A 22,759-nucleotide genomic window follows, 5' to 3' on the forward strand; every position below is an offset into this window, starting at 1 on the left:
AGTGGACCAATGAAAACAGTCTCAATTGCCACATTCATATCTAAAACTTTTAAAGTTTCAACTACAGTGGAGGGCAGTTACAGGGTAATAGTTTCTTGGAAGTGCCCCCCTCGTCCAATAAAACCCCTCCTAAAGCTGAATTTTAAAGAAACATGAGGGGGAGGGTAATTTGAAGAGCTATGATAGTTACTTTGTATTCTAGTACATGACGGTGTTATTTATGGGGTAGTTAGGTATTTCTCTATCAGTTGCATACCCAGATTATATATTTATGTTTCACAGGTGGACCTGTTCGTACAGTCATCCCTCAGCAGAGTAATGACTCTGAAGTAGCAGTTATGTTGGCCAGTGTCGTGTTAGAATTAGAGATCAGATGTTTAAAGATGCAGAGGTACGAGTGCACCTGATCAGGCATTAGCTCGGCCATAATTGCTAGAAATGCAAGAAGTAAACAGTGGTGTGCGTAATATATTTTATTCTTGTTCCATGAATCAACTATCAGTATGTAAACCAGAGTAATGATGTCATACTCTCTATCTGAAATTTGTTCATTTTGCATGTAAACCATTTAAATACTGTAATTCGACTTCCAGTACTGCAACACCTTTATGTTGACATTTACTTTAAAAACCTTGCTGCATGCAACAATTCATGCTCACTTGCCTTTTTTGCTTACTGGGTTCTTAAACGACACCAATTGACGCGTACAAACAAGCAAAGTTAAAAAAAACTTTGTAAAACGGCAGAGCTGTTACTATGAGGGCTAAAGCCACTTGTTCATAAACTCAAGGCGCAGTAGTTTGAATGATTAAGCCTTGCGGGGCCATGTCTGAATATGTAGCCTTATTATGAATAGAAGTACATGTATAGGAAGCTACTTGAAAAAGGCCATTTTTCTCTTAAGGAGGGTGGGTGTGAAGTTACCATTTGATGCTGTATAATACAGAAGAGACTAACATATAAACGTTTTAGTGAATAACAGTCATAACTGTATTTCTGTTAGATATCAATAGAGAGAGGAAAAAGCCAGCAGATCGCAGAAGAAAAAGAAAGAAAAAAACTTGAAAAAAAAAAAAAAAAGCAGCATCTGTTGAAGAAGAAAAGCAGAGGAAGAAAATCGAAAAGAAAGAAAAAGATGCACTGGAAGAGAAGAAAGCACAACAGCTTCACGAAAAGAGGGACTCAAAGGAAGACAGTACACCAGCAAAACCTCAATTCACGGTACAGGCTGAAATTTATTTCATGGGGGCTGCTGTAAGTGGAACCGTGTTCAATTTAACGTTGAAAGTAATTCACGATTGCTTCGGTTTGGTAACCTTCGCTCGCGTGATTGGCCCGGACGACTCGCGCCACATTTTCAACCAATTAGATGTCAATCACATTCAAAACAGAATTCACTCAACGATGTGTACACATGACGTTTTCCCGCATGCTTTTCCATTATACAGTTTGGCGTTTGTACGTGGAGTCCTCATTGGCTGATGGTGATATCATAATTTGTTCCGATTGGCTCTCGTGATTACTTAGCTTTTGACTTTGAAATTCAAGTGACAGCTGCCTTATTTAGAAATTTGGGACTTTCATTGTTGAAAGTCAAGCACTTTTTTAAAGTTACAATAACGTTATTTTTATGAAACCACACGGCTCCCTAAACTAAAATGAAAAGCTGTGCCTCAAAAACTGACTGTATATCTACAGTCACTATCCATAGTTATATAGAATGATCAAGTTGTAAAAATTATCGTTTTGGTGGAAGGACAATCTAAACCCAAAGGTTGGATGACATAGCTCACGCACAATGCTGTAGAGCGCGTGGCAGCAATTTATGGGAAGTGCAGTAGTCCTTTTTTTCTATGAAGGGCTAATGCTCTAAACATCAGCTTTAGAGGACTGTTTATGGTGGCCTAGACATGATCAACTCAGTGTGTTGATAAACCAAATTATATTGTATTACAAGCGCCGACGCAGCACCACAGTTTCTTTAGAAATGTACCCCTTTGAAAATAGCTTAGCCATGTAAATCAAAGGCGCTTGTGGCCTAACTGGCAATTATTACTTGTATCATACTAGGCCTTGATTATTTTTTCTTTCAGCATTCAAACTCAAAAGTATGGCAATTTTGCCTAGATTTCCAAGACTACAGTTGATTCATGAATTATTATGGCAGCGGTTTTCTGGTGAAGTTTCATCAGACACAAAGTGATGTGGGATGAGCCTGGAGCCAGAGTGACACTCAAGAAGAAGCGTATTTGAGACGTGACGATCCAGCAGCAAACCAGAACATGAGGATTATGCGTGGATTTTAAACACTTTAAAACCAATGAATAAAGTGTGTGCTGAGGCAGGAGAGCCACTTTCAAGGCTGGTTTCGTTTGGCTGATGTGATGCCAGTGATGCCTTTAAACATACTTTGCAAAACAGTTGATATAACAGAGGAAGGTATCATGTTCTTTGCTCATATTTAATTTGTTATTGTTAGGGCGTTTTTTTTTTTTAACGAATTAATCAGTCACTTCTTTTTGTTATTCTAATTGATAAATACGCCCGCAGAATTCCGGCGGCCGTAGATCACGTAGCCCTGCTCGATGGAAACTAGTTACGGAATGGCATGCTATGGTTTCCCCGTGCAATATCTCCGAATTTCAATGATCTGCTTGCTTAGATTTAGGGCATTTCAAAAGAGATATCCAAACCGGAAAGTTTCAGCGAAGTTCTTCGTAGCTAGCACTTTCGCACCTAGCTGATCATTGCCGCGGCCACAATCTTTTTACATAAACTTAACCACGCCAGGACAATTAAGCGGCGTAAGTAATGAATGAAGATGGCTTACTATTAATTTATGGCAAATCCATTGCAGTTCGGGATTTTCCCAGTTCACTCTTACATTGAGGTCTAATGAGCGTTCATCATGAGAAACTGTTCCGTAATTTAAAAGATTGACGTCTCTTCTTGGGCTTAGGTGGAAGGTTTTGATGAATATGCTTTTGATCCAGTGAAAACGTACACACTTTTCTGTGATGCTTCCTCAGCAATTAAGCGATCAAACTTAAGGAAACTCGGTAAGAATCCAGCTTTACTTTTGCTTTGCACATCGAATATACCGTTGCTGAGCCATATTTGTTCTAGAAGTAGTGTGTATCGGGTCAATATTAAACCGGCCTACTTGTAACCTACCATAAATGTTGTAGATTTATTTTAGAATGATGGTTACAGGACTGGTTGGAGTCCAGTTCGATATGTAATCATACGAGATTTACAAAATCGGGACGACCCGCGAAGCAGGAGTCCGCTTTGTAATCACCTGTATGTTTTACAAACAGGAATTGGAGAAAACAACGTACTGTTACAAATTAATCAAATCAATTACAAGGGGTTTATTTACTAAACACAGATCAATTAAAGCATGTCGCATACGATGTTGTATTACAGCTTGTGGTGCTTAACTCAGGCTTGTATATAACCTTCATATTCACAATTTTGTGGTTTTTGATCTTGGGGGAATTCCCGGCGATATCTCTGTCAGGACCAAACCTAAATTGTCTTTGTATCACTAACGATTGAATTAAGTGCAGCTATCAGAAACCCAAGCAAAAAAATCTCAGGCATTTATTGATTCATGGCAGTAACTAGCTGGTTCTCTCAAAAAACAGAGAGGAGTGTATGTTGTAATTAGCTGATTCTATCAAAAAACAGAGAGGAGTGTATGTTGTCGCAACGAAAGAGGTGTTCCATTTGTCATTACATTGTAGAAATGTGGTAGGAGTAATTATAGCACACTCATGATTGATTTGAATTTTAGGCGATACCACCCAGCACCACTTGAGCTTCTCTTGTGCCTGTGTAAAATGGGTTTAGTCACTCAAGCTAAACCATTCCCTAACAGTTTTACCCATGTAAGTGTCATTGCTAGAAACAAGTGTAGTTGCGTGGGTGGTTTACCATCAACATTGAAAGGTGGTAAGGTTGAAATATGAATGATGTGGAAGATTTCCAGCTTTGCTAAGCGAAGTGAATATGGTTGAATAATCCTCGAGACAAAGTCGAGGGGCGGGTTATTCAACAAAATGTATTGAGCCTCAGGCGAGTAATTGTTTTAATATAATTGACTTAGGTTCTTTTAGAATTATGTTGTAGATTCTTTAAACTAAAAGAAAGCATTGTGGATATTTTGTTTAAATTGTGTCGAGCACTATACGCAAGCTGTTTTACTAGGGTTTATTTGATTCAATCAGCAAAAAAACTATACACATTACTTTTGAAGAGTGTTTCATCAAAATCAGTAGAATCTTTTGTTGTCTTCGCAATTGAATATTCTTCTGTTGCAGTTTATCGACTTTCTTGCGTTTTACACCGTGACAAAGCGTGTGGCAGACATTTTGAAACTTTGCGACCCTGCTATAATTACCTCGCGCGAGGTGATTATAGCGAGATCGACGATAATCTTTGGTATACTTTTGCACAGTACTTTATGTAAAGACATTTCCTGGAAGTAGCTTTTTTATTCGCATTGAATTGGATTCTTTTTTAACTTGTTTTCCCAATCCAGATAAGAATGTTTTTGCACAAGGGACACAAGACTCTTGGATACCACAACATCTCTAAAGAACTACAGGACTGCGCTTCCTCCCGCAGGGTTTGAGCACACCGTTTGTATCACGTCGTCACATGTGTCGCGAACAATGTTGCTGTCAAAATTTTATGGAATGACGTGAAATGTGTTTGTCTCAAACCACACCTTAGGTAAGTTGTTCTACTTCAAAGGAGTTTACCGTTAATTCCTTGACTTACTGTAAATTAAATTTGTCATATTCAACGTATTATCTTCAAACAAAAATTCATGTCCACTTTTTTTTCCTTCAATGTTGGTTAATTCCGGTCTGTAATTCAAATTCTTTTAGTAGCTATTAGTCCCAGTCCTCCGGGACTAATTGTGTTTTTTGGATTTCGGGATGCCCAGGTTAACACTTCAAGTTTATTGGCCGTGGCACCCCGAATTAATTAGTCAAAAAGTAAACTTAGAATTTTATTTCAACCCCTTAACAAACTCTGTGTCAGTTAGACCCGTAAAATAGTCACAGTACCTATTTGATATCCTCCACAAAAAAACGTACTTAGAGTAGCAAGTGGACAATTAAAAGGATAAGTATTTCACCCCTAATGCCATTCTTCGTTCACATCCCAAAATTTGATTCCAATTCCACCTGGAAAACAGTGGATAAGAAGGAGCTACGTAGTGGCCGTCCATCGCTAAATACTATTTATTTTATTTATCTACATGCTGAGTATCGGCCAGGCAAGGATAAGGAATGGAAAGGATGATTTTCTATATAACTCTCCAAATGAAGTGTAAAGTCTCCATACTCTCAAAAATCCCTGGGATACCAATTTTATATGTGCAATACTTAACAAATAGATTCTGTGACCGTGCACCTGTTCATCCGCAGATCAAAGATGATCTCAAAATGTGGTAAGAACAAAAAACAGGGGGACCCGACGTTCAGTACGAGTTTGTCAATCATGTTCGCACCACGGGTCGATTATCTTATGTGATTCTACTACTGTGTACGACAACAGAGCAAATATTTTTTTTATTACAAAGCAAACATTTGTTATGGCTGAAGTCATCTATGGGTCGATTCTCCAATAGATCATAAGTAAGAACCAATCAAACTGCGTGCGTATTTTGCCTGGTCATATAAACAGTAATGGTCGATAGTTACAACATTTAATCAGTTCATTGTCTTAATATCAGGTGTTAGTAAAAGGTCGAATGAAGGAAGCTCCTGACCAAAGTATGTCTTCTATGAAGAACAAAGGATTTTCCACTTCGCTCAAGTAAGAAGTAGATGAAGAACAAAGTGGATCTTCCCACGGTGTTCAGTTGGGGGTAGCTGGACTGGAAAGGTGTTTTTCAGTCATTTGAAGAGGAACTGGACACGAGTAATGGGACAGGCGTCAACACGGGTAGAAAGTCATTTATACCTCTCTTGTAATAAGTAATTACACATTTAGAATCGGTTGTTGAACACGATCTGGGGCGCAGTTTTTGCCGAGTACTGGGACGTGTAAAGTTCCTATCCCGGTGGGTTTCTTAAAAAAATTGGATCTTCTTTAGCGTTAAATAAAAGCCATTTTGACAGTTTCACAAGAACTGAACGTTAAGGTTAACTTTTTTGCTTGACTCGGCCTTACATCGAGCGGATTTAGCTAAGATTTTTAACCATTTCGCTGCTTTCAAATAGAGAAGAAGATTTCAATTCAAAAAACTTTGGAATTTAGCTGAGCAGTACGGTGAAATACCGTCGTTTAAATATAGGTCTTACGAGCAGAGTCTCTCCTTCCGGGTGAAGTCTATCGCGTGATTGCAGAGAAAGCAGTAACCTTATCAACTAAGATGGTAAAACCTTATTATCTTAAACCCCATTCACACAAAAAGTTGGGGAAACTGTTTAGAGAAAAAAGATGTTGGTGAAAAAAATGTAAAAAATAACGTATTTTAGGATATCGATTGTGGGGGGGGAGGATCTTGAAAGCTAGGGACGATAGAAAAATTAAATATTCTTCACAAATTCCTTAAATAAACAATCATAGTGCTTGTACTAATTGAGAGGTATGATAATAGGTATTTAGAGTGTGTGAACATTCACCATTGTTACTTCCACCGTACTTATTTACAGGAAAAATACCAAAAAAGCATCAGCAAGTGCAGCAAGTGATGAGAGTGTTCAGAACACCATGATAGTGGCTGGTAACCAAGGAGGAAAAACCTTCTGGAGCATCGGAACACCTGAAATGAAACAGCAAGCACACAAAGAAAAGATTAAGCAACCAGAAAAAGAAGCGTAAAAGGAAAACAGATGGTAAAATATAAAACTTTATATTTGAAGATCTTCTGCTCAGGAAATCCTTGAAATTGATCGTTCAGTTTGTTGAATTTGTCCTCTAAAGCTAAACATATAGCTTTCATTTATAGCATTGGCAGTAGGGCGATTCCCAACTGACCCTTTACACAATAACATCAGTAGGCATATTCTCGATAACTGTTATCTGTACATGGCCTATGGTGCTGCCAAGGAGAATTTGTTTAACAATTTCAAGAGATTCTTTAGTGGGTGATCATTGCTTTTATTCTGGTGACCTTTGTGGTTTGATTTAGGGCTGACATTGTAAGGAGAAATTAGATGTCAGTCGTTCTTGGGGGTTAAAGGTTTGATGAATCAGTTAGTCACCATGCGGTTTTGTGCTTCTCGCCACAGATGTACAAGAGGGTGAGAAAGAACTTGCCAGTGCAAAGAAACAAATGAAAAACTGTTAACCAACGCTGAAAAGAAACAAGCGGGAAATGCTCGAGGAGAAGACGAAAAGAAAAGAAGAAAAATTCCTGTGAAAAAACTGCTGGCCATCTAAGTATGTTGACTGACAACTGCTGATCACAACGTTAATTGCCACTCGTGGTTTCTTTTCTCTTTATTTTTCACATGCATTTATTGAGGTGGTACTTGCAGTCTGTGGTTTCACAGGTGTGGTTTTATTGACGATGTACGCAGACTCTCTCTAAATCGCAACTGGAACAACCAAAAACAAAAACAAAACAAAGACGTAAAATTAATTTTTCGCATTCGTTTTCTTTCTTTTTTCGCCAACCGACTAAACGAAATATCAAGACTGGCAAAAAGTCTTATAAGGCAATTAAATTGAGCGATTTTAAAACGACTGTTATGCAACTAAACTTTGTATCATGCAAAATGGTCTGAAATCATATTTTTGTGGTTTCAAACCAAATTGCTCGCCACTCAATTGAATTACCACCAAGAAATTTGCTTGGAAATTTATAGTTAGCATGGGCAGAGTACGATGCCTACATCGCGTGTTATGCATCAGCGGTGTCTGCATCACCAGTTAATATAGCAATAAAGTGTCTACTCAAATTACAAAATGTTTGTGACCAGTTTTTATAATACTCTGCCATCATAGATGCGATCGATGACGAAGACAGGAAACATTTTGGCCAAGAAAGTAAACGAAAGAATCTCATTTTCCCATGAGGAGGCCAGCTGGGTACAGTTAATGTTCTTTCAGCGCTTTTTCTCCTTTTAGAAACTATGTGTGGTTTTAAAGAACAAACACTCAGGTTTCAAATGTTGCATTGATCTATTTGTTTGTTGTGTGTAGCTACTACTGTACCGAGTTGCGCTTGGAATGATGAAGAGTGAAACATCACGGTTACAATCCTTTTGTTGTATGAGGAACATCTTGGCACATAGAGAATGTGCGGTTAGGATACCTCTGTCATGTATAAAATGGTTCTTTGGTTGGTGGACATGTCTCATTGGCAAACGGCAGGGATTTGGTTGATTAGGGTCACGAATTTCAAAGGCAAATTGGAAAAAGAAAAATTGAATGTCAGTTGAAAAGTGTTACCCTCCTTGCGTGTGGTAAATGAACTGTGTTTTGTGTCTTAAGTTTTTGCGGATTAAAACTTTGGGAGGCCGTAAGTAAAAGTATATTAGAAACTGTGCCAAGGGCATAATTGAACATCCTCTTTCTTGGTTTACAGTCAAGCTTTGACAAAGACGGCCCCCATATTCAGCGGCAGGAATTTTAAAACTGATGAAAAGTCCTCCGTCACAGATGACTGTAAAGATCTGTTTTTTAAAAAGGGGGGGGCCCCGGAGTGTGCCAATGATGCGGTTAGTATCCTACGGGTTATCTTAACGTAGGGAGAGGGCAGGGTTTTAGTAGCGCACAGGCAAAGGGAGAAGTTCTACAAGACTGCAACTTCAGTGAATCCCCGACACATGTTGTTAGTCAGAGGTAGATACAAACACAAACCAGGGGGGGTGGGGGTGGGGTCAATGGACGTACAGAGCTCGTGGTCAATAGGCTGTGAGCTGTTTGATAAACTTAAGGGAGACATTCGGGCTGCTATTTAAAATTGGTGTTCTAACATACTGCAAAGGATAACGTAGCAAGTGCACTGGATCTCGCTAAAGCAAAGAGAGATTAGAAATATCTCAGTTTAATTCGTCATTTGGAGTAATTAAGTTTGATATCGTATGATTTCAATGTTATTATGAGATTGTTTAGAGGTATGTTTGAAAAGGTTAGAAAGAGTACAATTGCGGACGAGGTAGGAACGTCCGGTTGTTAGGAGTGTGAGGTTGATGATACAACTTCAGTAGGGCAGGTGAATGCAAGAGACTTTTAGATTGAAGTGATAGTTACTTTGACTGATTTCTATGAGTGCATAGGCTTTAATTACAAGCTATATTTACCGGTACTTATCAATCAATTATCTTCCCCTTAACTGCAGTCTTTCAAAAGGACTGACAGATTCAAATGCTGATTTTGAGAAAATGTTTCAAGAAGTGTGTATAAGATGATTAAGGCACAAGTTCAGGTTATAGAGAAACCCGAAATACGCGCCATTCCTAATCGTGGTTCCAACCACTTGATGTTAGCCAAACATGCAACCAGCCGTTTGCTTTTTGTGCACTATTGGGAATCCGACTATTCCACCATAAAAACAATGAGTTGTTTATTTTTTCATCTTATGACAGTGGAATGAGTAGGAATTCTAACCTTTGGTCGTTTTTCGCAAAGAGATACGACACGGATTTTCATCTCAAGAAAACTAAGCTCAAGTTTCATAAAGTTCGCCAGTTGCTTTCAGTTTGAATCGTTTCCATACTTAGTTATCCTTATTCCTGTTTGGTTTATTAACAACCTTTTTTCGTGATTTAGTCTCCTTCAAAAAACTGACTCAAAATTTCTTAACGTAAATACTTCAGCTTAGAAGAATTATTGTAATTCTCCTCGCTGAACTATTTACAAAAAGCCAAATAATATTTTAGGATCTTTTACAGTATACCTTACAAACAGTCTGCTGTCAGTACATAGGTCCACCATGTTACTGAGACTTTTGTTTTCCTGGTGTTATGATATCCATGTAACTGTTGTATCACCGCATGTAAGACATACAAGATAACCGGATCAATATCAGTATCTGGGCAACTGCCCACCTACCCCTCCCCTAACCCAACATTAACCTTAACTTGTTGTCAATTGACTGTTGTTGAGTTAGGGGAGGGGTACGTGGGCAGTTGCCCAGATACTGATATTGATCCAGATAACCAAACCTTTATGTTTCAAGTTGCTTTACAATGACCATTTTGAGTTGCGGAAGAGATTAGTTAAAACCTGAGCATTGATTGAGAGTTGTTACTCATCTGAAAGACCGTAATTATATTGTTGGGAACCATGCTTTTCTACCCTCATTATACTATGAAAGGTTTCAAATTTACAGCAAATGCGACTGTATTAGTATTCATATGGTTAGCCTTAGAAAGAGCAACTGTTCTTGTCTCTTGGACGCTCTTAACAAGTCAACAGGCAGATGATTAAGGTAAAATCCGTGTCATTGGTTCTTAGTTTTGCTTTTCTGCTTCCTTGTTAAAGCTCTGCCAGTTTAGTTTGTGATGGAAACGTAACGCTGGTTTCTTCTGTCAAAGAACTTTATGACAAGTACAGAGTACAGGTCATGGCCTCTAAGCAGGTCAGTAATGGGGACAACTGCACGTCAGTATTAATCCAGTGGGGACAAATGCACGTCAGTATTAATCCAGTGGGGACAAATGCACGTCAGTATTAATCCAATGGTGATATATGCCCAGATGATCACTGAAACATTTTGACTCGGTGCATATAACTTAACGTATTTAAATTCATTGAGTTTAAACTGCGATAGCATAGTTTATATTGAGCATTACGTGAGAAGATACATCATGGAGCGGGAGCTAAGATACACTAAATGCCACGAGAAATGAGTGATAATGAAGATAAAGAAGTATATTACTCCTCCATTTATTCAAATGAATAGATTGAAGAGATCCTGAGGACAACCTCCCTTTGTAACACCATATGTAGTTAATCTGTATTAACCCTTTGATCCCAAAGAGTGACTAGCATCCGATTTCTCCCTACAATATCACCCTGAATCAAACATGAAGGTGTCGAGAATAAAAAAAATGATCACCAACTAAAGAAGCTGTTCAGTCATTGCTGCATGGTGGCGCTGTTCACTGACTGAACCCTGCTCTTACTCCGCCGGCATTGTTTCAGTTTCAGACATTTTCTCCCGATGACAGTGTTTTGTCGCTCGGACCCAGTATCAGGTGTGTCAGTGATATAAACAAGGCGGCCATTAGAGATCAGATTCAGGTTAGTTTATAAACTTTAAAGTAGGTTCAACATTATATATTTAAATGAAGGCGACAAGAGTCACGTGGTCATAGCGCATAAACTAAGATTTTTCAAACACGAGAAGGGATGAAAGAGTGGTTTGCTCCGGTTAAGATACCAGCGGCGGATATTATTCTACTTTACAACACTCCCATTCATACTCAGTTGAATTAAGATGTGGGAATGATCCCGCATGTTCAAGGTCACGAGCTAAACGATGAGGGTAGGAGGTAGAGCCACTCCCCTCCAGCCTATGGGAAAATTGAGTGTAAATGGAGTGGACGAGTTTTCAAGGTATTTATGTTAACCTGTTACGTAAGCGGTGGGAGAAATTCTCACCTAACTGTTATTGCGTAATTCAACTTTTCATATCATTATGAACATTGTGAATACTTTCCTATACAGTTGAACACACTGAAAGTAATGCCTTATGAAAGTCATTTAGACTAGTAAATATCGTTTCTGATAATTTCCTATCTTTGATAAATGTTGATATTTGATAGTACTTTTTTCTGATCTTGTGTATTCACTCAAGAACAGTCTGGTCTTCTGAAAAGACAGTTAGTAAAGCCTGAAATTTACCACATACTTATTATGCTGAACTGATCATCTGCGTGCGTTCCTTTGTAGATCGCCTTCACAACGCCTCAAGAATCATACGATGCATACAGAGTTTTTCAGATGTTTAACTCATATTCAAGGGTAACTTAAATCAAATAGAAGGAACTGGGTGTCTAGTATAATTTCAAAGCTCACAAGGCTGATTTCCCTTGGAGCGCAGCTCCCCCCTCCCTCCCAACTACCCAAATATCAACCGCCCCAGTACAGTCGACGTCCGTTATTGTGGATACCCTCGTGGGGAGATTTAGTGTCCGTTAAAGCGAGAGTTTGCAATAGCGGGGTACGAGAGAAAAATAAATTGTTTTGCATCTAAACGTGTAAAATAATATGTAACTACGCAAACGTAAATTTCTAACGTGGTCTCATGACTCGGAGAAAGATCCGGCCACAAGCAGGAAATTCTGACGTTCGCACCCAATTGTAGAACGGTTTCTTTATTTTCATTTATTTTAATGTCGCTTTATATTATGTGAGTCAGGATTTTGGAAAAGTAATGAAGTGGGGGGGGGGGGGGGGGGCAGGCATGAAAGTGTTCGCATTTTCATAATAGCGAGAATCTGTAATAACGAGTTTATTTCAGTCATTTCTTCATGCGTTTCGCCAGGGGTGGGAATATATGTAACGGCGTAATATGTGACTAACACAGTCTATAGGCTGTGCGATTTTACGCCACTATCTGAGTCGGTATATTAATTATAATAAATTATTATATAATTAAATTGTGTTAACGGCGTTAAATCTTATATTATACGTTACCGACTAGAAGAAATTGCGCCGTTAGTTACTGGCGTAAAATCTTACAGTGTGTATACACTACCGACTGAATGAAATTACGCTGTTAGTTGCCAGTCGGTATTACATATATACTGAAAGATTTTACGCTTGTAACTAACAGCGTAGATTCTTTTAGGCGGTAACTTATAAATGAGGTGTCCCATATGGCAGAGCGAGAGTCGACTGTAGTTTTAGAGAAGATTCAAGGCCTGCTTATTCTGTGGACATGAAATCACTGGTCAAGAGCACGATTTCTTGCACTTGGAAGATTGTCTCACAAGACAGAAGCTATTGTTTTTATTATTTTAATTTGGTAGTTCACAGGAACCTTGTAATACTTAGACGGATCACCATCAAAGAATTGACTAACAAACTTATCGTCACTGATTCTAGGAAGAGCTTGAAGATGTGTTTAAAGAGATGCAGAAAAAGAATCTGGTCAATAGAAAGGTGACTGATCAATCAACCAATCAGTTAGCACTTTAGTCAATTAGTCGGTAATTGACTTTTCTCATCATAACACGTTAGGCTTCTACCCTTTCGTACATATGACAGCCGCCGTTCTCGTTGATGTATCAACCAGATGGACTCTAGTTCTACCAATATTGTTGTATAAGTTGACATCGTGGAATTCTGAATGTTAGTCGGTCCACTTCAACAAAGACCTATTTGAGACGCAAGTAACTGCTGTAAATTAAGTGATCTTTTTGCTTTGCAGTTGTCTCTCAGATTTATTGTGTTTATGACCAAGTTGAAAACGAAAAAAAAAAAAGAATATTTTTTCAGTTGATTAGCAGAAAAAGACCGCGCAAAAGCAACTGAATCTTCTATCCTGTCACCTTTTGCGTCTCTAAAATACTTATTGCTAATCCGTTTTGCATAGTGTTATACTTTTGTTTTATTAACATTTTACGTGCCTTTTTCACAGAAATCGATTGAAAACCCTGGTTTTCAGTTCACTCGCGCGTTACCATTTGCTTCAATGACGTTTCAGCTTAGTTCTGTGTGAGTAAACTACTGTTATTTTAATCCGACTTTAAAGAATTTGTTTGACGGCATGGAAGTACAGATTATGATACCAGATATTAAAGAGTGGTGACTATAGTAATAAGATGTACAACGTTCAATAATATGTAGTTAATTACTGAGTGAGAGGGCTGGACGGGAAAATATTTGGCTCGAGTTCATGACGTATACGTAACTATGTACATTTGTCAACAATGAGCAAAATTTAATCATTTAGCATGTCATGTGAAGAATATAAAATTGGCTGCGCCCAAATGGGATTCCAGCACAACTGCACTTCTCATTTAAGGGTGTGTGGTTTTTTTCCGTGATAGCGCAAACCTCACACAAGCAAAATCATAGGACTAATATTTCTTCTGTGAAAGAACTTTCCCACAATAGTTAAATCTACGCTTTCCAGCCCCTGCAAGAGACCTTGGCACGGCAAAATATGACCATATAGAAAGGACACTTTGTTGAACTGAAAATTTGTAAAGGAAACGAAGGAAAGTAAAGGTATTGTTAAAGAATATCATTAAAAAGATTTTTTGATCTTCCTCTACAGGTATCATCGATTATTCATGCATGGCTTTAAACTTGTGACATTCTACAGAGACTGCGCTCACTTTTGGAAACAGCTTGTGAAAGGAGAACAGCACAAATTAAATAAAGAAGAAGACAGTGACGACAGGCTGGAGCAAAAAGCAGTTTCTCTTACCCCTGGTTTAATAGAATTCAAGCAATCACGCGCACTCGGTGGACATGTCGCTTGCATCCTGTCTCTACTCACCACCGACAAGGTTTGAATGGATTATTTTTAGAAAAATATTTAACTATTAAGTGTTTAGATCGCACGTGATTGGTGTAAATCTGTCTCATATCCGAATGTAATCAAGCTAAAACTGACAAGTATTCATGTGATATTCCCCAAGAAATATTCCCTAATCTTGAGACCGTCATTCAGATATGACGGTCGTCTTAATATAAGTGATATAAATCTGAATCTCTGAGAAGATTGGAGTCTGTGTCATTCGAGACTCCGGTCGCATTCTCCATGTTAGAGTTGTTAGGTGATACTTATGTAGTGTAGGGACTCCCTTAGGGGTTTAATTAGCAGCCGGGAAGCGGGTAGATCTGTACCCGTTTGTTACGCGCTAGCAACCTGTTTGTAGCCTTTACACAAATGTCATTGTACTACGAACATAAATGTAAATCTCTGTAAGTTCACTTACATTGGTTGACTTTGAAGAAAAACAATGGAACGTGGAGAGGAAATGCACCCTAAAATGTTGTAAAGAGTAACTACAATAATCTAGAGCTTTAAAATTTTATAGGGGAGCCCAGGCACTCCAGGCCTTGAAAACTACCTGCCTGCCATTTCAACCACCCGTTTGTTTAATGAAACCACTGAGAGAGAGCCTCCTATGTGTTAAGATAGGCCTTCTACAGCTTCTCTGCTTTTAACCGCTCTGAGTACACTTTAATTGGTATATTTTTTTCTGCTTGTTTTGAAGTTTTCTTTCTCTGCTCATGTTTACAGTTATCTGTTGATGTGAGCATTCCTGAAGAGGTGTTGAACTGTGACTCGTCAGGGCTATCAGAGAACGTCGAGCTACAGTCAAGTCAAGCCACTGGTGGAAGTGGTGAACCAGTGTCTAAGGTACATGTTTTTTTACGTATGGCTGAAATGTCTTTTAACGCTTTAAATCTCGAACCCTCAAGAGTGACTAGCATCTAATTTCTCTTTACAATATCACCCTTGAATCAAACAGTAAAGTCATGAGAATACAGGAAATGATCACCAACGAAAGCAGCTCTTGATTATTAAACAAATTCTCTTTTTCAGCACCTTCGGAAATGTATAGGGAATACAATGGAGAATATGTATACTGATGTTAAGGGGTAAAGGGTTAATAAGGCCTTGGAAAGATCTTTTAAATTCCACAGCTTCCAGACCAAGGGATTGGTCAGTTTTGCACTAACTACACATTGGCCACTCCCAACTCGGTGAAAAAAGTTGGTTGCAGTTTAGGGAGGAATTTATTTTTGTTCTGTCTCTTAAAGGACGACGCCTCATCAGAGAAAGGTAAGACAAGAACTTCAGCGAAGACAAGAACTCCTGGCAGTGCTGGAATAACAGAGAAGAATCAGCCGTCAACAGCCCAGGGTGCCATGCCAAGTAAGAGCAGTGATACGGTCGAGTCAGCCCCAGCTGTAAAGCAGTCAGCGTCCTCTTCCAAAGCAAAATCCTCAGAGAAAAGTTCAAAAGGAAAACGGCCAAAAAAACGAGAATTTTTTACCTTGAGGATATCATCATCATCAACTGCAACAAGTTTCACAACTCCATATGATCTGACAGCTGTGACGGACTCAAGCAACTATTTGACAAGTTACACTGAGGAATGTGAGGGGCAATGTACCGAAAGACAGAGTAGTAAAGTATCCACTGTACCGGTGGCATCTCTGTCCTTCAGCGGCACATCCCGCTCATCAAGAACTGCACTGATGTTGGCTCGGGGTGGGAAGGACCCATATGCATCCATGAATCAGCTCTCAGCTAGGGCTGTTAACACTCACGACTTCATGACTTTGAATCCATGCAAAAATGTGTTGAAATTGAAAGAAGACTCTTCGGCACACGTAGCAGTTGATAGCGCTGCTGAAAATAGACCCAGTACCTCCGCGACCTCTTCTGACGAAGGGATTTCAGGCTATAGAACTTATCCCGTGATTGTTTCCGTGGAATTTTCAATAGACGATTATGTTAAGCTCAGTAAGGAAGAACTGGGCTTCACTGAAATTGATTTACTAATGGCAAGAATCATTTACGGGGTTGTTGAAGAGAAAGGAGAGTTTGGTGTGACTGTGAAAGAGTTACAGGTCTGTTTTACCATTTACAGTATCATTGTTCTCTAGTTAATCAATTAATACAAAGTCCTCCTCAATCGGTCACAAGAAGAGCTTGCCACTTTTTATTTTGCTGTAACGGTCCTACACGTTTACGAAACGCTTGAACCCTCCGATTTTCAAATGTTCAAATAATGGCAAATGGCAAATGACAAAATTAAGGTTAAAAGCTCTCAGATCCTATTCGAAAGTGGAAATAATTTCAATGAAAATTTGTAATGGTTGCTGTTGTCCGTGAGTATTTCCAGTGCATTACAGACTTGGTTACTATGACCTTAGTGGGTGGCGTAATTTTTTTCTTTCGTCTTTAGTTAAAACTGCAAGAAAGGAAGTGGGTATTGCAAACATTCTAAAATTATAATATTTCTAACGTTGAGTGCAATAGTATTTGAGAATGATTCACTTTGTAAAGGAAGTTTGTTTTAGAAAACTCCATAGGGTTTTTGCTTAATGTTGGCGCGCGCGCGAAAATTTTATGTTTTCGCTTTTCAAGGTCACCAAAAGCCATCAAAAGGCCACGAGCAAGGTTCGGACTATCATTTTCTGTAGTAAATATTATCAATATGATTTTCGTTATTAAGTTTAGGCTCCACGAAGGGAGGCGCTCGCCAGCGATAATTTGGCTTTGCCTTTGATTTACTTCCGTTTACTTCGTGAAATCTCTCAAAATTTTCACAATTTGTGAAATTTGCCCTGCCGATCATTTAAAAGCCGAAAGAAATAGGAGTTACAAAGGCAGTTTCCTCACTATTTGGTATTTGCTAGGTCTGTTTTGCATGTTGACATTTTAAAAGCTCGTGCCATGTTCGCACCCAGATCTCCGCGGTCAAAAAATCCTATGGAGCCACCTTAAAGGAAGATGTTATTCTTTTTGTCACAGTAAAGGGATGAAAATTAATTCTACTAACACGCACAAAGTTTCAACATGGCTGTTGTGCGAGCCTGCTCTAGGACTTAGCTTCCATAGAGTTTCCTGTAGTTTATTGGCAGAGCAGTAGAGCGCGGATTCCAAAGGCCTGGGACTCGATTCCTTTTGGGGAATCAGATTTTTTTTTTCTATGTCCTACCTTGTGACGTAAAGAATCACATCTTTCTTTTGTTGATGAACGACCTCAGAATTTTCAATCTTTCTTTAACTGTTAACTCTTTGGGTTACTCTAGTGGTAGCAAGACGCAATCCACCCCTATTGGCAAGTAATGCGAAACCAATGCAATATCACATTTCTTTCGACGCTCAAGTAAAATAGTTCTAAACCTGAAAGCAATCGTATCTATGAATGCCGAAATATTGCACATAAATCTCGCATCTCAGAGCTGGTCAATTAATAACAGTCTAAAATTGTGTTTTCTCTATACCTGATTTTCTAAAATTCTTTTCCTCTAGACGAAAATCCAGGAGAAACACAAACATGAACTAACTTCATCACAGTATTCTCTTGCAAAACATGTGACGTACATGTGCAAAGCAAAACTGGTAAGTATATTAAGGGCAGTAGTAATATAAATTCACTTAAAAAAACGTCACATAAATGTGTTCTATGGTCAAACTAGGGAGACTACATAGAAAGTGTTCTTTCTCCGCTTTATTTGTTTATGTTTGAGCCAGATTATTATCTCAAATCATGATGATTATCTAAGATTCTAGTACAAGAGAAAGTAAAATTCAATGAGTTTGAATATGTTTAAACCGAGGGCAGGCTTGAATCGCAGTACGTACAAATAAATTGGTTTTTTTTGTTATAAACAAACAGACAAAATTAAACACAAGCAAAAAATAAAAACAACACAGTGAAAGAAGCACAGGTACAGCTTCGTCTCACTTCAGTGGTTATTCCCCTAAACTTTCATTTCAGAAATATTTAAAGGCGTCGCTATCACCCATGTCGTTATCATCTCGTGAAGTATGATTTTTTTTTTTAATTTTAGCTTTACAGAGTTGGTTTGTTTGAGGAATGTCTTGTCACTGCAAGCTTTGTAAAACCCTGGTGTGTGACTGTCCTCAAGGTATTTTTTCGCGTCTTTTTAGCTCAGAATCGTTCCTTTAAAATGTTGCTATGCTGACAATGTTTTCCTTATTTAACTGTTTGCCTTGAGAACGCATTTCGTAAAACCAGAAGTAGAGTAATCACATCAGCCAATTAGAGCAAAGGAAGATATCACAACGAGCCAATGAGAATTCAAAATATAGACAAGCAATGTATCTGAAGCACAGGAAAACGCTCTGATCAAGTCGCGGTCGGTTTTAGTTTTGACTGTGATTGGTTAAAAAAGTGGCGCGACTTCTCTGGACCGATTTTTAGAGCAGGAAGAGGAAATCCAAAGCAATCCAGAATTACTTTCCACACTCCATTCAAAATTGCTCAGTATTTAAGCAGCTTTTTGCACCTTTTGCTTTAAGCCCAAGGTTTCTGAGCAATTGCAAAGAGAGGTACCCAAACATACTGAAGACGTTACAACTGCTGGGAACTCTTTGTCAGAGGCCTGTGTCTCGTTAAAGCAACAAGAACCTACCGAGGAAGACCAAGATGCACGTGAAGAAACGAAAACTAACCAGAATAATTCTGAAACTGAAAAATCAAATCCTGCCGGTCACCCAGAAACTAATGATGGCACTGCTTCAATTGATGACGCTGATCACCTTGAAAATACTGGGCTTTGCAAAGGAGGGACAAACGAGACAGCAGAAGAAGGGAAAAAACCGGAAAAAGGAAAGAAATACAGAATCAAGTAAGTTTTCTTTGTTAAAATACAGATGATTTGTCTTGCAGTTTTTCGTTATTGTGTGCACAAGTGTTAGAAGGGCCCAAACCTGTCCAAGCCCTTATCTTTTTTTGTTACTTGCAGAGTAAACGTTAGGCTAAGGGTAAACGTTCTGTCAATGAAGTAAAATGCATAAGGGTTATTTTGAGTGAAACTCTTATAGATTTTTTACCATCTTTTACCAGTAATTATGATCAATATTCCGTGGTGTGCCGCCCATGGATCACAATTGATGGTGACACAAGTCAACGGCTATTGCGCATGTTTCGAGAGATGGTTCTTATGTTAATTCTTGGGAATCCAGGGATATCACAGGTAAGGACCTCGGAACAATGAGCATGAGATGTAGCAATTAAATATCTTGAGTTGGGAATTAGAAGTGATAACAAGTAACAAATCTTACGAGTTTTAGGCCAGTTATCAAGTGCGTCCCAGGACAGAACCCGATGGAGGACGGAAGTGGTTAATGGCCTATGCTCTAACCGGAGCTAAGGGAATATATATATCAAGTGCGTGTCGAAAAACCAAAAACCAGAAGTATCCCAGCTGATAAATAGGACAAAAGCTTCCTTTTACCACTAGCCAGTGAGAACTCAAAAATGAAAACAAGCAAACTGCTTGAAGCGCGGGAAAATGCGCCTGACCAAGTCGCGATTGTTTTTAGTTTTGCATCTGATTGGTTGAGGGGATGGCGCGAATCTTCTGGACCAATAACAGTGCGAAGACAAGTGAAACCAAACCAATCCTGAGTAACTTTCGACACTTAATTGAAAATTGCTCTGACGTGTTGATAACACGTGTTGATGTTGGTAAAAAATACTCAGGCTTCCCAAGATAGACCAGCATTTCAAGTTGATTATTACAATGTTTGGTCTCGTCATTTTTCCCATTATTCCTGTGTTTAGTTTACAAGCACTATAATTTCTTGGTTCAAATCGACTCTTCATTTTCTTTTCAATTTCCATTGGAGTAATCGTAGTCACAACAAAGTCGGCGAGGTGATCTCGTTGTCGAGGTAGTTGCAAATCTGTCCATTCAAATTGAAAAGCGGTTTATGATAAGTTCTTTTTTATTCTATATACAAGGCTAAAAGGTTAAAAAATTAAAATGTTTAAACCAAACGTTTCTGGCTGTTTGCCATCATCAGGGTTTCTTTTTTTTTTTTTTTAATCCTGATGATGGCAAACAACAGAAAACGTTTGGTTTAAACATTTTAATTTTTTTTAACTTTTTAGCCTGTATATAGAATACAATTTACAAAACGAACATTATGGACATAAGTTCTTTTGTTTTTGTTTTGTCTTCAGAGCCAGATTGCTAAGCATTTCTTTGAAGCCTTACGGCCAGTCGCATTGCAAGATATACTTGAGGTATGAATAAAGGGGGTAAGTTTCTAAAGAAACTGTGGTGCTGCGTCGGTAGGAGAGTATAACAGATAATTTGGTGTTAACAAATGAGTTGAAAACGTAAATTGGCCACCGTAAAGAGTTAAAAGGCTGACGTTTCGAGCGTTAGCCCTTCGTCAGAGCGAAGCTGCTGACATACTTGAGGTATGTCAGCAGCCTCTTCATCAAGTTTCCTACTTTATGATTTTAGCGAACCTCTTCCGTTAGAAACGTAATAATGTACACGAAAAAATCGCGCGCTTCTGATTGGCTGAAAAGAGAGCATTCTCATGTAACACGAGTACAAAAATTTTAACACGGGTGCAAATTACAAGTAGCGCGTGCACACTTTCAAAATTTCGCCTGTTTTGACTTTCTGTGATGTTTTTTCATGTACATTATTAACAAGCAATAGCTTGGGAATAAAGACTGCAAATTGCACTCGCCCATTTTGTTGTTGTCTTTGAAAAATTTACTCGTACTTATTAACACCAAATTGCACCCGAAATCATGTTATTACCTACACTCATTTTTCAGAGTCTTGTGTTGGATGAATGTGTGGTAAAACACAGTAGAAAGCTACCACCCAAAGTTTCTCTTTTCTCTACAAGCAAAGCTAATGGTAAGTTTATTTTATGTCATCACACTTTTTTATATTGTGGTATTTTTTTTACTTTGGAATATGATGCAATAGTTGGTACATACCAGCCACTCCGTGTAATATGTTTCACTTATTTTAATGCAAATCTTTAATAATCTTCAGATGAGCAAGAGCCCCAACGCTTTAATTGAGGGCTTACTTGTTTTCTTCTGTTCTTCGGTAACTTCTGGAAACCTTCTCCCCTTTTCTATCTTATGAAAATTTTTACAGCTGATATCTTCTGTTTTTTTGTTTTTTTTTTCCTGACCATAAAGAAAATCGAGGTTGTTGAAAAAGAGAATCTCTTCAGCCAAAATTTATCTTAACCCTTTAACTCCCATGAGTGACCAAGACAGAATTTCTCCCTACAATATCAATATAATATTAACCAGACAAGTGATGAGAATAAAGACAAATATCAATTTGGGGATAATTAGCTGATCCAATACTAAATTCTCTGAACTAACATTATAAGAATTGTGTGGTTGACAGTAAGGAGAATGACAAATTTGATCTGGGAGTTAAAGGGTTAAAGTGAATTGGAGGGGTACAGAAAGGACGAGACATTAGATTGATTGTCTCAACTAAATCTTAGATTTGCGTGATCAAACGTTTTGCCGCACATCAATTTGTGGGAAAAGCAGTTTTCCCTGCTACAGTTCGGGCTGTGGTTGACTTCGTGTGGGTGGAGGCTGGCTAGGTGTCAATAGAAACTGGTTGGCGATGGACTTGAATTAACATTGGCGTTCAAGGTGCATTTGGTGTCCGTGGTTTTTTCGTTTTGTTTTTTTTGGTTGCAATTGCAAATTCAATGAGTACGAACTGCAGGATCTTTAATGAAAGCATATTATTTAAGGCCAGACCTGCTTAATAAATGGATGCATGAACGTGCGAACGAGGGAACGAACTTAAGACTGATGAATGTTATTGACCCTTCATAACTGTCTTATTATGGTTGCGTTGTAGAGTCAAGTGAACTGGTGACTTTTTACACTCCAACAGTCGATTGCATTCTGAAGTTAGCCACAAGCAAGCTGACAGGATACACGTGACACTTCGACGTCAAAACTGATTTCATATCTCACAATGCGGTAAACGTGCTCTTAATACTTTTGGTTACCATCACACTCTTCTACAAGTTTAAAAAGAGGAAATTTGTCATTTATTGTGGACGTCTGGACCACTGTTGACGCGAACGGGAGGAAGACATTTTTTCCTGTCACTTACGCTCTGCCTCCAGTTAGCCACATTTAGTTACAAACAAAATTTTTACCTTTATGAGGGAAACTGTGATATTTATTTTATGTCAACTGTGGCTCTATATTAGAACAGAAATAAACAATAGTTACTTTTCTGAATGGAAACCAAAGCTTCAATTGAATTTGGTATCTGAAACAAAGAAAACAGTGTGTAAGGATGCATCAAG

At 38.5% G+C, this 22,759-nt stretch overlaps 2 protein-coding genes across 3 annotated transcripts in view; both read left to right on the plus strand.

Annotated features, from left to right (window-relative positions):
- LOC131794418 (general transcription factor 3C polypeptide 1) overlaps positions 1–9,678 on the plus strand; it is a 19,201-nt gene extending 9,523 nt beyond the window's left edge. Inside the window, 21 exon segments of the mRNA XM_066174004.1 lie at positions 1–84; positions 283–312; positions 315–342; positions 345–391; positions 1,027–1,254; positions 2,094–2,113; positions 2,272–2,356; positions 2,358–2,439; positions 2,967–3,056; positions 3,796–3,957; positions 4,552–4,646; positions 5,882–5,903; positions 5,906–5,996; positions 6,678–6,828; positions 6,830–6,860; positions 7,975–7,997; positions 7,999–8,058; positions 8,173–8,274; positions 8,558–8,596; positions 8,599–8,690; positions 9,561–9,678. The exon segment at positions 1–84 is cut by the window's left edge and continues 1 nt beyond it. Of these exon segments, the coding sequence (XP_066030101.1) occupies positions 1–84; positions 283–312; positions 315–342; positions 345–391; positions 1,027–1,254; positions 2,094–2,113; positions 2,272–2,356; positions 2,358–2,439; positions 2,967–3,056; positions 3,796–3,957; positions 4,552–4,646; positions 5,882–5,903; positions 5,906–5,996; positions 6,678–6,828; positions 6,830–6,860; positions 7,975–7,997; positions 7,999–8,058; positions 8,173–8,274; positions 8,558–8,596; positions 8,599–8,690; positions 9,561–9,678 (1,680 nt within the window).
- Positions 9,375–22,691, plus strand: LOC136284266 (general transcription factor 3C polypeptide 1-like). 2 transcript variants are annotated; one of them, XR_010719103.1, is made up of 16 exons: positions 9,375–9,400; positions 10,459–10,555; positions 11,122–11,220; positions 11,872–11,943; positions 13,030–13,086; positions 13,565–13,641; positions 14,207–14,441; positions 15,182–15,301; positions 15,706–16,521; positions 17,933–18,022; positions 18,475–18,552; positions 18,947–19,275; positions 19,494–19,623; positions 20,616–20,693; positions 21,231–21,315; positions 22,300–22,352. XR_010719103.1 is itself a non-coding variant. In XM_066174205.1 (16 exons), exons 2-16 carry the CDS (start codon positions 10,541–10,543, stop codon positions 22,383–22,385), a joined length of 2,352 nt encoding a protein of 783 aa, XP_066030302.1. In that variant the 5' UTR covers positions 9,375–9,400; positions 10,459–10,540; the 3' UTR covers positions 22,386–22,691. The 2 variants fall into 2 exon arrangements, 1 of the variants encoding a protein (XP_066030302.1); XM_066174205.1 differs by having other exon boundaries at positions 20,616–20,678; positions 22,300–22,691.
- Positions 22,692–22,759: the final 68 nt, after the last annotated feature.

Source organism: Pocillopora verrucosa, chromosome 11, assembly GCF_036669915.1.
Source record: "Pocillopora verrucosa isolate sample1 chromosome 11, ASM3666991v2, whole genome shotgun sequence".
Lineage (NCBI taxonomy): Eukaryota > Metazoa > Cnidaria > Anthozoa > Scleractinia > Pocilloporidae > Pocillopora > Pocillopora verrucosa.